The 16,906-nt window shown below is 46.1% G+C and overlaps 1 protein-coding gene across 3 annotated transcripts in view; it reads left to right on the top strand.

The window, feature by feature from the left end:
* The window catches only part of mtmr2 (myotubularin related protein 2), a 95,305-nt gene that overhangs the window by 65,148 nt on the left and 13,251 nt on the right, over positions 1-16,906 (top strand). For all 3 annotated transcript variants that reach the window (XM_038817761.1, XM_038817759.1, XM_038817760.1), the window contains exon 12: positions 1,121-1,213. In XM_038817761.1, coding sequence (XP_038673689.1) covers positions 1,121-1,213 — 93 coding nt within the window. The remainder of the gene's footprint in view (positions 1-1,120; positions 1,214-16,906) is intronic.

Here is a 16,906-nt window from a genome sequence, read left to right as displayed (position 1 = left end):
GCCTATTTGACAAAGCATTTTGTCATTTGCCTTGATATTCCGGTTAAGAGCTTGCTATCAAATTTTGTTTGACAATGCTTTTGCAAGGAGCCTTGAGATATTTTATAATGATAGAAGTTCTGTTTCAATATTTGTTTCCGTATTAGGTAATTTGGCTGTTTCTTAAATAAATGCCACGTTGCATCTCGAACCAAACCTCCCTGCAATTGTTCTAACTGTTAAATATTTTCTTCATTTGAAATACTTCTTGGCATCTGTCTTGTACTTATTTTCACGACTTTGATCTGTGTCCTCTTGTTTTCTTGTTCGAAATCGTGACCTAGATTTTCCATAGATGGGAACGTATAAGTTGGCCTTTGAAGTTTCTCAATCCCTCCAAAAACAGGGGTCGACTTATTGGCCGAGTATAAAGTGAACGGTTGGCGTGGGTTTGAGTGGCCACAATTTTGAACTGGTATTGACATCTGCAGCTAAGAGTAGGCGTGCCTTAAACTCCTGCACATCTTCACAACGCAGGCTCGCACCCACTCGACCCCTCGCGCCCGCTCCCGCCTGGTTATAAAGTCCAGTAAAACGTGCACTTGTGGGGTGAAAATTGAGGCTGACTACAAATGTGAGTTGTAGCTGAAAAGGGGGTTAACATATATGTGTCAAGAATATTGTTGCGAACATCTAGTTCGTATTTTGTCTTAGAATGTAACTATTAGTTTTGTGAGTTAAAGTTTAACTGTGGAAAAACAGGGATGTCTAGTTGAGAAACTGATAAAATAAACCCTGAAGTAAATGCAATGTAAACATGTTTATAGCACAAGTCTCTTTAAGCTATAATGTTAAGTTAATAGTGCTTTCTTAATTTTTCTTTACATACACAAAACTTGGTTTTGTGAAAGATAAACTGAATTATATGCGTAGTTCTGTTGGTTAGTTGCTGGGTGATCTGATTTCTTCTTTAAACATTAATGATCTGTAATAATATAATATGCAAAAACATTATCCTTGAGCCTTGGAAAATGGGGTTGTTGTATATGCCAGGTAGACTTGTACACTATGTGTTACAGCATGTATTCCATTATTTTTCTACAATAATGAATGATTGCTTAGTGCAGAAATATTTTTACAGAGAGTTGGACATGGAGATAAGAACCATACAGATGCTGACAGGTCGCCAGTCTTCTTGCAGTTCATTGACTCTGTGTGGCAGATGATAAGACAGGTACTACCTTTTTAAAACTTTCAATTTTTATTTCATAATTCAACAATTAGATCATTTATTTCCTCAACTGTGCATTTTTAAAAATTATTTTTAATTTGTGGGTGTTATTGCCAAGGCCAGCAGTTGTTGCCTGGTGTCTTGCAAGGCCATTTGAAAGGGCAGTTAAGAGTCCAACTCAATCTGGACCTGGAGTTACATGTAGGCCAGACTAGGTAAGGATAGTAGACTTCCTTCCCTAAAGGACATTAGCCAACCAGATAGGTTATTTTACGGCAATCAACAACTGATTTCATGGTCACTGTTACTGAGACTAGCTTTTAACTCCATATTTTATTAACTGAATTTAAATTCCACCAGCTACCGTGGTGGAATTTTAACCCATGCCCCCAGAGCATTAACCTGGGCCTGGGGATTACTAGTCCAGTGATATTTCTACTATGCTGCAGTGAATAGATTATTCATCATTATTTAGTCAAATAGCATGCACGTTTAAATGAACACTGAAAAACATAATGGAAACCATACCCATGAAGATCTCATTGTGTTCAGAATTTTGTTTCTATTTTTGCCAAGACTTGTCTGCCGAATTTTAAAATAGTTAAAGTTGAATGGTTGGTGCCTGTCCTAAACTTTCCTTCTCCCTATTTTGTTTATGAGCACACATCATTCTACTACTTTTTCATATTTCTCAGGCTCTAATGTTGGACTGATGGTATTCTATCTTCTCTCTGATCTCTGATTATGTCCAGTCTCCAAATGTCTTTATTGCTTATGGAGTAAAGGGTTAATTTAGCCTTTGCCAAACCTATAGTCGATGAGGTAAAAATAGATAAAAGGTAGGTATTAGAAAGTGTGGCAATATTAAAGTGGATAAGCTATCCGATCTGAATGGTATTTAACCTAGGTTGCTGAGGGAAGTAAGGGTAGAAATTGTGAAGTGGTTGGTCGCAATCTTCCAATCTATCTTTGATTTAGGAGTGGTCACAGAGGACTGAAGGATTGTAAATGTTTTGACAAAGAATCATCCAGATTCGAAATGTTAGCCCCCTTCTCTCTCCACAGATGCTGTCAGGCCTGCTGAGATTGTCCAGTATTTTCTGTTTTCGTTTCAGATTCCAGCAACCTCAGTAATTTATCTTCAGATTGTAAATGTTGTTTGTTCTAAAGAATGGTGATGGGTAAATGTGGCAATTACAGACCTTAGAGATGTGGAAAGGTTTTAGAAGCAATAATCAGTGAGAAAATTAATAACCATTTGGATATGTTTAGACTGATAAAGGAAAACCAACATGAATTTATTAAGGAAAAATTGAGTTTAACTAGAGTTTTTCTGTGATGGAACAGAGCAGGTGGATGAGGTCAGTTCAGCTGATAGTTGCATGGATTTTCAAAAGGCGTCTGATAAACTATCCCACATTAGTGATGGATCTATGTCTATTCGGAACCCTGGATATCCGTTATCCCTTCTTAGTTCCTAAATAACAGAGGTCAGGAATGTGCTTTTTGGCAAAGTTCAGAGGAACTTTATTTGGCAGCTTGTGCCACTGGTAAACTTTATTTGTCAATACAAAATTAGGTCAGATTGATTGTCTTTAGCAAATACAGTAGTTGAGTTTTCATTCAATTCTTCAAATCATAATACACAGTGATTTAAACAAAAGAAAAATGGTGATTTAGCAAAAGCAAGCAAAGAAAATAGGCTTCAGTAAGAGATAGATTGATTCCGGAATGGATTTTTCCATCCCGACAAGTGATTCTTAAGGAACAAAGAACAAACAAAGAAAAGTACAGTACAAGAACAGGCCCTTCGGCCCTCCAAGTCTGCACCGACCATGCTGCCCGTCTAAACTAAAATCTTCTGTACTTCCGGGGTAAAGAACAGGAATTTATTATCTTAAGGTCGTGCCTTCTTTACAGCTGCGATTGTCTTTAACTAATTTATGATTCACTCAATTCGGCCAAACTCTCTGTCCGTCAATTTAAGAGAGATATGTATTTAAGTATATTGGTATAAATTTTCCCATACCATCGCCTGCCAATTTTCCAACTTATCCACAAATGCATCTAGACATTATTGGAGAAACACAGTTTTTCCTGATAAAGCATCTGTCTAGACTGGCTGTTTCCATAGAAATGGAACTGCCAGTTCTTTCACACAATGGGGCCTTTCAGCCAGCTGATGTCACTGTTCCTTCAGTCTCTAGCAAGTCTCAAGCAATTTGCAAAATGTTCCCAGCTATATGGCTTTCCTCACTCACATGCTTAATATGATTTAGTTAATTACTCTTAATGAGTTCTCAATTAAACCATTTACCTATATCATCTATAGCTAACTAGAAAGCAAATTTCTATCAATTAGGCTTGTTAACAAAATTGAAATCCATTAAATAAAATGGCCAATAGTAGCCTGGATCCAAAATTGGCTAAGGAATCGAAAGAATTGTGGTGAATAGCTCTTCTTGAGACGCGAGATGGTATACAATTTCCCAGGGTTCATTCAGTACTTGAAGTGCTGCTGTTGTGGAACTTGGGAGTACAGGGCGCACTATCAAAATTTGCAGATGACATGAAACTTGGAAGTTTAGTAAACATTGAAGGAATTGTACAAAACTTCATGAGGTTGTGGAACTGGTGGAATATGGGAAGACACTTGGCAGGTGAAATTCAACGCAGAAGAGCGAGATGGTAGGTTATGATAGAAAGAGTGAGGGTAGACCATGCTAGCTATATGGAACACTTTTAAAAATAAATCTAGAGTACTCAATTATATATATTTTTTATTTTAATTTTTTTTCCAATTACGAGGCAATTTAGCATGACCAATTCACTTACTCAACACATCTTTTTGGGTTGTGGAGGCGAGACCCACCAGACAAGGGGAGAATGCGCAACATGGAACACTTTTAATGAGAGTTCAAGAGCCGAGAGACTTTGCAGGTCATCAAAGGGTCACAGACCCTCTCTTTGTCTTTCCACAAATGCTGCCCAGCCTGCCGAGTATTTCCAGCATTTTGTGTTTTTATTCAAAATTCCAATACCTAGTATTTTTGCTTGGGTCAAGAACAGAGAGACTTGAGTGTCTGTGCACAAATCTTTGAGGTGACAAGCCAGGTTAAGAAAGTGCATGGGACTTCCGGTGACAGCGGGCGGGAGGCAGCCGCACACTGGAGGGCTCCTGCTCGGGAATAGGAATTTCGGAGTTTTAACGCCCGGTCCCGGGGGCAACGGAGGCTGAAAAGGCTGTAAGAAGGCACAGAGAGGAGAAATGTCCAGGTTTGGGAGTAAAACGGCCGTGAAAAAGGGGGTTAACGGAAGTCTGCCGGGGAGTGAAAAAGTCAGCGCAGGAACTGTAAGGAAAGCGGAGGCTGGAGCACCAGTGGAGGCCGCATCACTCACAGCAGAAGAAATTACTAAGGTGATGGCTCTGAAACTTGAGAAAACAGTTCACAAAACACATGGAACTGATGGAGATGGGGGCAGTATCGAAAGTGCTGGTGGAGGAGGCGATTGCCCCGGTGAGGGAAGCGGTATCGGGCGGTGGAGGTGCAGGAGCAAGGTGAAACACTCAGGACATGGAAGAGGCATTATCGCAGCACAGTGATCTACTCGCCTCGATGGGAAGGAGTTGTGGCGTGATAGAGACCAACAAGGGTCTGCAAGCCAAAATGGAAGACCTGGAAAACAGATCCAGGTGCAGAATCTGAGGATTGTGGGTCTGCCCGAAGGGGTGGAAGGACCGAGGCCGACGGAGTATTTTGCCACGATGTTGGGAAGCTACTGGGGGAGGGGGACAATCCCACCTGATATGAACTCGATCGGGCTCATCGGTCGTGGAGGCCTATACCAAAGGCGAGTGAGCCGCCAAGAGTAGTAACTCTGCATTTCCGTAGTTATAGCGTGAAGGAGAAAGTCCTGTGCTGGGCAAAGCAGAAGCGGGTGGTGCAGTGAGCTGGAGTTGGTATATGAATATACCAGGACTCTACAGTGGAGCTGGCGAGGAGGCGGGCTGCCTTCAGCTGGGTGCCTTCAGCTGGGTGAAGAAGGCACTGTACATCAGCAAGGTGCAGTGCGGCATAGTATAAACCAGCTAAGTTGAGGGTGACCTACAAATCCAAGGACTTTTATTTTGGGACGGCGGAAGCAGCGGAGGAGTTTGCAAAGGCAGAAGGACTTTGGCAGAATTGAGAAATGGTCGTGTACCGATGTAGCCTCATGTAACTTTATTTTGTCACTGCGTGTTGGTGTATGTACTAAATGAGTTGACGCTGTATATATTTGGACAAGGGAAGAGATGGGACTTTCATTTGCAATGATGGTTCTTTGGGGCTTGGGTGTGAATGCAGGGGTTGTGTGCTGAAGGGGATTTCTTGGTTTTCCTGGGACTGGGCCAGGGGGAAGGAGACCCGGGCGGGGGCCTCCGCACTGGCCGGTTTAAGCCGGCCAGTGAATGGGAGTGAAGTTGGGGGTGGGGCTGCGGCCATCGGAACCTGGTAGAACAGGTTTCGGTGAGTCTAGCCGGGGTGAAAAGTTGGGATAAGGAACCGAGATTGGAGAGAGGAGTTTACAAGGGGAAGTGGAGGGGAGGAGTCTGGAGTGGAAGGGGGGGGGGGGGTGTCTACAATTCATGGGTGTCATTCACGGTACTCTTTTGGAGATTGGATGGCGTTGAATATTAGGGGGGGGGGGGGGGGGGGGGGGGGGGGAGTGCTGTTGGGGGCGTGGACTGTCAATGCTGACCATAGGCGATTCCTGATTCTTTTTTTTCACCTTGGGATGTTTTGTTTTATTTGATGCTTATGTTGTCAGGTGGGTCATTGTTTGGGGGTTGGTGGGAGGATGGGATCGTTGTTGGTAGGGGGATTGACATTGTATTTGTTACCGTTTACTGTTTGCTGGTGGGGTGTAAATTCTGAAGAAAATGTGAAAATGGAGAATAAAAATATTTATAAAAAAATAAAGTGCATGGAATCCTGGCTTTGTTACGGAGGCTTGGAAATTTGCACTAAACCTACATAAAACACAAGTTTGGCCCCAGCTGAAGTATTGTCAATTCTGATTACCACACTTTAAAAGGACATGAAGCTTTTAAGAAGGAATGGTTCAAGGCAGCACAGTAGCATAGTGGTTAGCACAGTTGCTTCACAGCTCCAGGGTCCCAGGTTCGATTCCCGGCTTGGGTCACTGTCAGTCACTGCACGTTCGCCCCGTGTGTGCATGGATTTCCTCCCAGGTGCTCCGGTTTCCTCCCACAGTCCAAAGATGTGCAGGTTAGGTGGATTGGCTATGCTAAATTGCCCTTAGGGTCCAAAATGGTTAATTGGGGTTGGGGTGGAGGAGGTGTGTGCTTGAGTGAGGTGCTCGTTCCAAGGGCCGATGCAGACTTGATGGGCTGAATGGCCTCCTTCTGCACTGTAAATTCTATGATACTATGGTCTCTGAATGGATAAGGGATTACAGTTACAGACGTTGGGTTTGTTCTCTTTGGGCCATAGAAATGAAGGGGAGATTTGATAGAAAGGTTTTGTTAGAGTAAATAAGGAAAAATTGTTTGCAGTGGTAGAACGTTTAATAGCCAGAAGATTTAAGATGCTTTGCAAAGGACCAGAGGCAACGGGAGGAAAAGGTTTAATCTACAATGAGCGCTTAGAATTTGGAATGCCTTACCAAATAGGGTGGTGGATACGGATTCACTTACTCTACACATCTATAGTAGTTTTCAAAAGAGAATTGTATAAGAACTTGAAGGAAAGAAAACTGAGTGAAATAGGAAAAGAGAAGGAGCTTGAAACTAACTGGATTGCTCATTGAAAGGGCCAGTTCACTTGATGAGCTGAATTACCTTCCTCTGGATGTTGCACTATTGTATGATTCTCTTTTTCTGCACACTTTTCGTGCCAAAGTTTTTAAAAATCTTTCTCAAAGTTTTGCTGTCAACCTCTTTCTCTCACCTACCATCTCTGTTTTATAATTATTAAGTTCCCCTTAATCTTTACTTCCACCCTTTCTCACCTTTTACTCTGCCTTCTCTCTTATCACAGCCCCAGGTTTGAAAATGTCACTAACAAGCCCATGGGCTCCCTTTATGTTTCTGTCAGACCCATTAAGGCACCCATCACTACTTCTTTAACAGCTGCTATTAAAATCATCCCGTTTTCTTTTTTTATGAAAAATATTTTATTGAAAGTATTTTCAAATATCTACAGAAAAGAAACTAGCAAACAGCAATAGTTAACCATGCCACCCAAGTTGATAGGGTTGTTAAGGCGTACGGTGCGTTAGCTTTTATTGGTAAGGGGATTGAGTTTCGGAGCCATAAGGTCATGTTGCAGCTGTACAAAACTCTGGTGCGGCCGCATTTGGAGTATTGCGTGCAATTCTGGTCACCGCATTATAGGAAGGATGTGGAAGCATTGGAAAGGGTACATGGGAGATTTACCAGAATGTTGCCTGGTATGGAGGGAAGATCTTATGAAGAAAGGCTGAGGGACTTGAGGCTGTTTTCGTTAGAGAGAAGAAGGTTAAGAGGTGACTTAATTGAGGCATACAAGATGATCAGAGAATTAGATGGGGTGGACAGTGAGAGCCTTTTTCCTCGGATGGTGATGGCTAGCACAAGGGGACATGGCTTTAAATTGAGGGGAGATAGATATAGGACAGATGTCAGATGTAGGTTCTTTACTCAGAGTAGTAAGGGCGTGGAATGCCCTGCCTGCAACAGTAGTGGACTCGCCAACATTAAGGGCATTTAAATGGTCATTGGATAAACGTATGGATGAAAAGGGAATAGTGTAGATGGGCTTTAGAGTGGGTTCACAGGTTGGCGCAACATCGAAGGCTGAAGGGCCTGTACTAAGCTGTAATGTTCTATGTTCTAAGTCGCTCAACCGGGCCCGCTGTTTCCGGGCTATCAATCATAGGCTACCACATAAGCCCCTCTCCTCACCTGCACTGCCAGATCCTCCGACACCCCAGATATCACCATGCATGGACTTGGCACCACCTCCACTCCTAAGATCTTTGATATTATGTTTGCAAACTCTTTTCAAAGCCACTCCAACTTCAGACATGCTCAAAGTATATGGACATGATTCACCGGATTCCCTGTACACCGCCCGTGCCTATCTTCCACTCCTGGAAAAAACAGCTCCTCCTAGACCCCATCAGGTGAGCCTTATGCAGCACCTTAAACTGTATGAGGCTCAGTCTTGCACATGAGTTTATCCTCCGCAGTGCCTCACTCCACACCCGAGCTTGCATCGCTCCTCCCACTTGCACCAAACCTCCTCCATAGGAGCGCCCTCCCCTCCATCAGCCCCCCCATATATATCTGACATCTTGTCCTTGCCTATCTCATCTTCGGACAGAAGCTTATCTTGCAGCACTGGAGGTGGCAGCCATGGGAATGAATCCAACATGGCTCAAGAAGTCCCTCACCTGCAGGGACCTGAACCCATTCCCCTTTGGCAGCAAATACGCCTCCTCAAGCTCCTCCAATTCTGCAATCTTGCCCCCAAAAAACAGGTCCTGAAAATACTCTATCCCCACCACCAAAACCTCACATCCAACCCCACTGGAACAAACCTGTGGTTGCCACAAAGACACCCACAGGGACAGGCCTTACATACTACAGTGCTACCGGCATTGATTCCACACCCTCAATGCTGATACAGCCATACATGGAGTAGCTGGCTGGCGTGCCAACAATGGCACCCTCAGCCTGGTCTCTTTACACAAATCCCCATCCCCATCGCCCTCTCCTCCACCGCCCACTTCCACACCATAGCTATGTTTGCCATGAATAATAATTCTGCAGATTGGGCAGTGCTAGCCCTCCTATCCCTTTCCAGAAACACCCTCCTGTTCCGAGGAACCTTACCTGCCCACACGGACCCCAATATCACCTTATTCACCTTACTAAAAAAAGACTTTGGTACAAAAATCAGGAGATTTTGAAAACACAAACAAAAACTTCGGGAGCACCGTCATCTTTATCATCTATACCTTTCCAGTCAACGGCATAGGCAGCATACCCCACCTCATAGGTCCTCCTTATTTCCTCCACCAGTTTTGCCAGATTCAATGTGTGCACATGGGCCCAGCCACATGTCCCCAGATACTGAAAGCCCACCCCTACCAACCGAAACGACAACCTCCTTGAACCTCCCCCCGCCCCGCCTCGTCCTTGGACATTGATCGGGAATAGCTCACTTTTCCCCCAAATTGAGATTATATCCCGAAAAAAGACGGAACTCCCGCAAGATCTCCATAATCCTGTCAAAACTCTCAACAGGGTTTGCAACATATAACAAGAGGTCATCGGTGTAGAAAGAGACCCTGTGCTGCACCCCACCCTCAAAGCCCCAAGTGCAATTGCCAGTGGTTCAATTGCTAGGGCAACGAGCAAAGGGGAGAGCGACATCCCTGCCTCGTCCCTGATGCAACCCAAAATACTCTGAATTGACGTTATTGGTCCGCACGCTTGCCTTAGGAGCCCTATACAGCAACCTCACCCAGTCAACAAACCTCTACCGAAACCCGAACCGCGGCAGCACCTCCAATAAGTACGACCATCCACACGGTCAAACGCCTTCTCCAGATCCATAGACACGACCCACTCCACCCCCAGCCAGTCGAGAGCATTGTTATCACATTCAATAACTTCCGAACGTTTGCCGATAGCTGCCACCCCGTCACGAACGCTGTCTGGTTCTACCCTGTCTCCCCCGGCACACCGTTTTCAATCTGCATCGCCAGCACTTTCAGCAATAGCTTTGCGTTCACATTTAACAACGATATCGGGCGGCACGACCCACAACTGCTCCGCTCTTTATCTTTCTTCAAAATTAGCAAGATAGACGCCTAACACAGTGTGAGGGGAAGCTCACCCTTCCCCACTGACACATTGTACACCTCTACGGGCAGGGACCCCAGCTCCGACCCAAACACCTTCTGAAACTCCGCAGGCAACCCATCTGGACCCATGACCTTCCCCGACTGCATCATCCCTATACACTCCATCACCTCCCCCAGACCAATCGGGGCCCCAGCTCCTGTACCCTTACCTCAATCCACCTTGAGACCCCCAGCCCATCCAAACTCCGCCTCATGCCCTCATCCCCTGAGAGGGGCTCCGAATTGTACAACTTCTGATACAATGCCTCAAACGCCCCATTTATCTCCTCTGGCCCTGTTACCAGTCTGCCCCACCTCCCTGTCCCTCATCCACCCAATCTCCCTCGTTGCCGCCTACCTTGGCAACTGATGCGCAAGCATCCAGCTTGCCTTCTCCTCATACTCGTACACTGGCCTCTGGGCCCACTCCTCTGGACCCACGCTGCTGTTCCACCGCCTCCCTCATTAACACTAGCCCAAATACTATTTGGAGCTTCTGCCTCTCCTTCAGCACCGCCTCCTCGGGTGCCACCAAGAAGCTCCGGGAATGGCCTCCACCAGCCGCAGCCCCTCCACCCTCACTTCATGTGCCCTAATTGAAAAAACTCCCCTCTAACCACTGCCTTCAACACCGCCCACAACGTAGCCGCCGAGATCTCCCCCATCGTCTTATGTTCCACATAGTTCCGGATAGCCACCCCTATCTTCTTACAGACCACCTTATCGGCCAATAAGCCCACATCTAACTTCCAATAATGCCTCTTGGGGCTTTCCCCCTCTAATGCAAATCCACCCAGTGTGTCACGTGGTCAGACACCGCAATCACTGAATACTCCGTCCCAACCACCCCCATCAGCAGTGCTTTGTCCAGGACCACAAAAATCAATCCGGGAGTACTTGCTGTGGACATGTGAAAAGAGCAAAAATGTATTCGCCCTCTGCCTCTCAACCCCCCCCCCCCCAACTCCCTCCATAAATCCCAGCAACTCCTTCGCCATTTCTGGCACCCTCATAAACCTGGGGCTCGACCTGTCCAGCCTCGGATCCAACACCGCGTTAAAATCCACCCCCCCCATGAATGATCAGCCAATGCCACCAACCCCTTGCCTTCATATCCAGCCCCGAATGTCCCACCCATCCTTTCCTCAACCTTATTTGATCCAATATTTTCAAATTGGTCTCTTGCTTCGCCAAGTCCACATCCAGAACCTGGTAGATCTGAATCATATTCCCTTCCCAGGTGCACTTCGACGTCTCCTTCGTCCACCACAGAATCTTCTCCTTGTCTAGATATCTGTGCAGTCGTACCACCATCACCCTCGGCTGCTCACCCGCCTTCAGCCTCCACCTCAGCAATCTGTGCGCTCGGTCTTGCTTGGGGGGTGGGGGGGTGTCAGTCGGTTGGTCGAAGACCCCCTCCCCCACCAGCTTCCCAAGCATGTTTGCTACATACTTCATGTCCTTTGTCCCCTCAATGTCTTCGGACAATCCCACAATTTGGAGACTCTGCCTCCTCCACCGATTCTCCAAATTGTCCACTTTCTCCTTTGGCTTTTGCCACCAGTCTGTAATCTCTACCTCCAGTGAGGCCAACAAACCCTCATGGTCTGTCACTAACTATTCCAATTTTTGAACCGATGCACATGTGTCTCCAACCTCTGCTCTGTTCTCTCAATGGCTGCCTGAATCAGGTCAGCCACCATAGCCAGGCCTTTTGGGGCCTCCTGCCTTTGCTGCTGGAATTTGACCATCATAAACTCCACCAACTGAGCGGGCAATGACGCCACAGAGCTCTCTGCCATCTTTCCTTCTATCACACTCCTCAAAATCTTCTGGTCTGACTGTTGCCCCTTCACAGTTGCACTCCTTGTTTAGTAGGGCTGAAACATGTCTCCCCCCCCCCCCCCCCCCCCAAAGAATTCTTAGCTCTGTCTGTTCATGTACTTTGTGCCGGCAAACACCCCCGTGAAGGGATAGCAAGGACCAAACAATTCCGCCTCATTCAGGAGCCACCAAATGTGCAACACCTCACTCCATGGCCACCGCCGGAAGTTCAAGTCACTCCTTTTTTTATAACTGTCATAGATAAAAGCAAATTACTGCGGATGTTGGAATCTGAAACAAAAACAGAAAATACTGGGCAAAGTTGGCAGGTCTGACTGAATCTGTGGAGGGAGGAGGGAGCGAAGGTTTTGAGTCTAGATGAATGTTTGTCAAATCTAGAGAGAGCTGTAAATAGGATCAGATTTATACTGTTGTGGGGCCGGGGGGGGGGGGGGGGGGGGGGGGGGGGGGGGTGGCAGCTTGGAGCCGTGGGGCTGGATGGAGGACCGACAAAGATGCCATGGACAGAAAGACAAAGGGAATGTAAATGATAATAACTAAGAAGGGTGTTGATGGTGGCACATTGAGATCCGAAGGAGCAGAACAAAGGTGAGCAGTCTGTCAAAGAGGAACAGGGAACAGATGGCCCAAATGGGGTGGGGTGGAGGGGATAATAATGAGGGAAAAACAGATCAATGGAAGAGATGAAAATAGATTGATAGGAATAAAAATTGGGTGAGGGTGGAGGGGAGAGTTCACAGTCGGAAGTTCTTGAGCTCTATGTTAAGCCCAGAAGGCAGTCACGTGCCTCATCTGAAGACCAGTTGTTGTTCCTCCAGTTTACGCTGGGCTTCACTGGAACATTGCAGCTGGCCAAGGGTGGACATGTGGACAGGACGGTGAGTTGAAGTGGCAAGCAACAAGAAGATCTGGGTCCTGCTTGCAGATGGACCAAAGATGTTCTGCAAAGTGGTCACCCAGTCCGCAGTCCTCCAGTGTAGAGTAAATCACATTGGGAGCAGACAATCCAGTAAACCAGATTGAAGGAGGTGCACGTGAAGCGCTGCCTCACCTGAAAAGAGTGTTTAGCCCTGGGGTAGGGAGCTGGTAACGGGGCAGGTACTACACCTTCTGCGATTGCATGTGAAGGTGCCGTGAGAAGAGGGTGAGGTGTTAGGGTGATGGAGGAGTACTGAGATTATCCAGTATATTCTGTTTTTGTTCTGCCAACCATCTCTGTGCACCGTTTCAGAGTTAACCTCTCCAACTTCCTCACCATCCTGCTTATCCTTTCCCACCAACTTTAGATGCCATTATGAGATCAGCAAGCCATATGCACTGTGTTCCTCTCCAGACTCTTCATTCATCTGCTAACAAGATCCTTGGCAGCCATAGCCTCAATGTGTATATTTTGACATCTTAGTGCCAAGAAAAACATGGTTTACAGATGGTGACTACTTCCTCTTACAGAAGCCTCTCTAACCTGGTTGCACATTTCACCACCTTTCCTATCTAAACCACTGATGGAAGCATGGATTACATCTCTGAATTACGCTTTAGTCTTGTGCTAGTGTGGTCCCTTTAAAGGCGGGCTCTACGATCACGTGACTGGCCTGGGCCAATTGCACGGGAGCGCGCGCACCCCAACCAATGGGGAGTTTGCATGGGATTCTGGGAGCAGGATCCCAATCAGTGTGGACAAGTGTAAAGATCTGTTGTATAGTGTTTTCTGCCTGTTATATAATTGCCATTGTGTTTCATCAATAAATTCCTTTGTTTGTTACTGGTAGTCTGCGAAAGCCTCCATTGTATGCTGCCACATTGGCGACGAGGTAAGACCTTTTGAGCGCAGCCGACAGTCGTCATAAATCAAGGGGGGGAAGGAAGTAACAGTTGAGTAAGAGGAGAATCTCCAAGAGTTGGAATCATTTGACCTATGAGTGGAAATGCCCATCATTGGAAAAATAGACCCATTTGACCGAAGATTTGAGTCATGAAGTCAGTATGTTGAGCAGCTCCAGTTCTTCCTTACCGTGAATGAGATCACAAGTGAGGACAAGCAGAATGTGATACTCCTGACAGTTTGTGGGCCCCAAACGTGTAATTTCATTCAGAACCTCATGTCCCTGGAGGGACTCAACTCAAAGACCTTTGATCAAAAGTGAAATTGGTTAAAGAGCATTTCAACTCAAGCCCTCGATTATCCTCTAACATTACAAGTTAACTCTGCAGTGAGGGACCATGAAGAGTCTGTGTTAGCCTTCATAGCCAGCTTCGCCTGCTTGCTGAGCACTGAGAGTTTGGGATCACGTTTAGCGACGTGTTCTGTGACTGGCTGGTTTGTGGGATCAATAACCTTAATATCTAGAGGAAGCTTCTGTCGGGGACCACAATAATGTTGGAGAAAGCGATTGATATAGCTCAAGCAACAGAGTGCACCAGAAAAAGTGCCACTGAACTTCAAAGCGTGACCAAGTAAGGGGTTTTATGGCTGCGAGGTCTGCGGTAGAATCAACAGGCACAGCTCCAAGCCAAACACTGTCCTCGGAACAGGTGTGGAACCGAAGGAGTGGAGGGAATCGAGCCATTAAACTGGATCCAAGGTGGACTAATATCGCTGCAGGGCGGGACCATCCCCAGGAGATCTTCCACTTTCGGGGGCTTGTGCCCTTCCATTGCAGCTGAAGAGGGCACATGTGAGGCACATGTTAATGGAATTCAAAACAGCAGCAGCAATTATCATTAGCACCATTGAGTGGAGAAGAGCTCTGAGGAAGAGCATGCAATGTATCGGTTGAATGCAATCCAATTGAATAAAATGTCTCCAATTGAATTAATTTTTAAGGGTAAATGGAGGACGCCTTAAAATGAAAGTCGACACCAGGCCTTCGGTAACTGTAGTTCGTGAGCCGACCTTCCAATATCTGCGTGCAAGAACATAACCTTTAAGCTTGAAGAGTACTCCAGCCAAACGTTCGGCATACACTGGGGAGATTTTGAAGATCCTCTGAACTGCCAAAACCACAGTGACATACACGGGTAGAAGGCCAATCTGCCATTGGTTGTCATAGAAGGATATAGTAGGGCAGCACGGTAGCCTCAGTAGTTAGCACAGTTGCTTCACAGCTCCAGGGTCCCATGTTCGATTCCAGCTTGGGTCACTGTCTGTGTGGAGTCTGCACGTTCTCCCCGTGTCTGCATGGGTTTCCTCCGTGTGCTCCAGTTTCCTCTCACAGTCCAAAGATATATGGGTTAGGTGGATTGGCCATGCTAAATTGCCCTTAGTGTCCAAGAAGGTTGGCTGGGGTTACTTGGGTTATGGGGATAGGATGCAGGCTTGGGTAGAGTCCTCTTTCCAAGGGCCGGTGTAGACTCGATAGGCTGAATGGCCTTTTTCTGCACTGTAAATTCTATGATTCTATGACATCGATCTACAGTCTGTTGGGAAGAGACTGGTTACAGAAGTTTAGATTCAACTGGTGGAAATCTTCAAAATATCTGACTGCCTCCTCCAAGATGTCTTGAGGTATGAAGACATTTTCCATAAAGAATTGGACTGGATTAACAGCATAAAAACCAAGATGTATGTCAGGTCGGAATCGACACCCAAGTTCTTCAGAGCCAGACTAGTGGCATACGCATTGCATCAGAAGATTGAAGCAGAGCTAAAGAGATTGGAAGAGCTGGATATAATCAAGCCAGTGCAGTTTTCAGAGTAGTCGCTGATGATCCCTGTCCTTAAACCTGATCGGTCCATAAGGATTTGTGAGGATTCTAAACTAATAAATCAAGCTGCCCAGGTCAATCAGTATCCAATTCCCAAATTGAAGACTTACACCAAGCAGGTGGAGGGCCACACCGATTCAAAATTGGATCTCAGCCACACCTAGCCGCAACTAGAGTTGGATGAAGAGTCTCAGAGGTTTGCTACAATCAATACCCATAAAGGCCTCTTCCAGTATGCCGGACTGCCATTAAGCATTGCTTCAGCCTGCGCTATCTTCCAGTGCATGATGGAAAATCTCCAGGTAATTCCCACGGTGATGGTTTACTTTGATGACATGCTAGTCATCAACACTATACCAGAAGAACACGTGGCCAGCTTAGAGGAAATATTAGTGGTTTTGTGATGCAGGGGTCCACCTAAAATGCCGTTTTATCCCACAAAACGGTAAATGATTTGGCACTCACTATCGCTTTTGGCTCGTGTGCTTTCTGAAACAGAAGAAAATTATGCCCAGATTGAGAAGGAGGACCTAGCGGTCATATTCGATGTGAAGAAATTCCACCAGTATGTGTACAGTCGATGATTCGATATAGTGACTGGCTGCAAGCTACTACTGTGCCTGTTAAGGGAAGATCACCCATACTGCCATAGCCTTGGTGAGGGTGCAGCACCTGCTGTTGGCGACTTACAACTATGTTTTTCAGCATTGGCCGGGATGCAAATTACTCCTGTTGATGCGTTAAGTCTCCTGCGCCTGCCCAAGAGCATTCCATCACCACTGGTACCCAACAAGATCCTTGGCAGCCATAGCCTCAATGTGTATATTTTGACATCTTAGTGCCAAGAAAAACATGGTTTACAGATGGTGACTACTTCCTCTTACAGAAGCCTCTCTAACCTGGTTACACATTTCACCACCTTTCCTATCTAAACCACTGATGGAAGCATGGATTGCATCTATAATGCCATAGCCTTGGTGAGGGTGCAGCATTGGGCCCTGCTGTTGGCGACTTACAACTATGTTTTTCAGCATTGGCCGGGATGCAAATTACTCCTGTTGATGCGTTAAGTCTCCTGCGCCTGCCCAAGAGCATTCCATCACCACTGGTATCCCAAGAGATCATTCTAGCCTTAGAAGTCATTGACACTCTGCCAGTGCTGGGGAGAACATCGGCAGCTGGACCCAAGAGAACCCTATTCTTTAAAAGGTCAGTAAGAAGTCTTGCAACACCAGGTTAAAGTCCAATAGG

This window comes from Scyliorhinus canicula, chromosome 14, assembly GCF_902713615.1.
Source record: "Scyliorhinus canicula chromosome 14, sScyCan1.1, whole genome shotgun sequence".
NCBI classification, from domain to species: domain Eukaryota; kingdom Metazoa; phylum Chordata; class Chondrichthyes; order Carcharhiniformes; family Scyliorhinidae; genus Scyliorhinus; species Scyliorhinus canicula.
The sequence above is the reverse complement of the archived record's forward strand: the minus strand, read 5'-3'. Positions and strand labels throughout refer to the sequence as shown.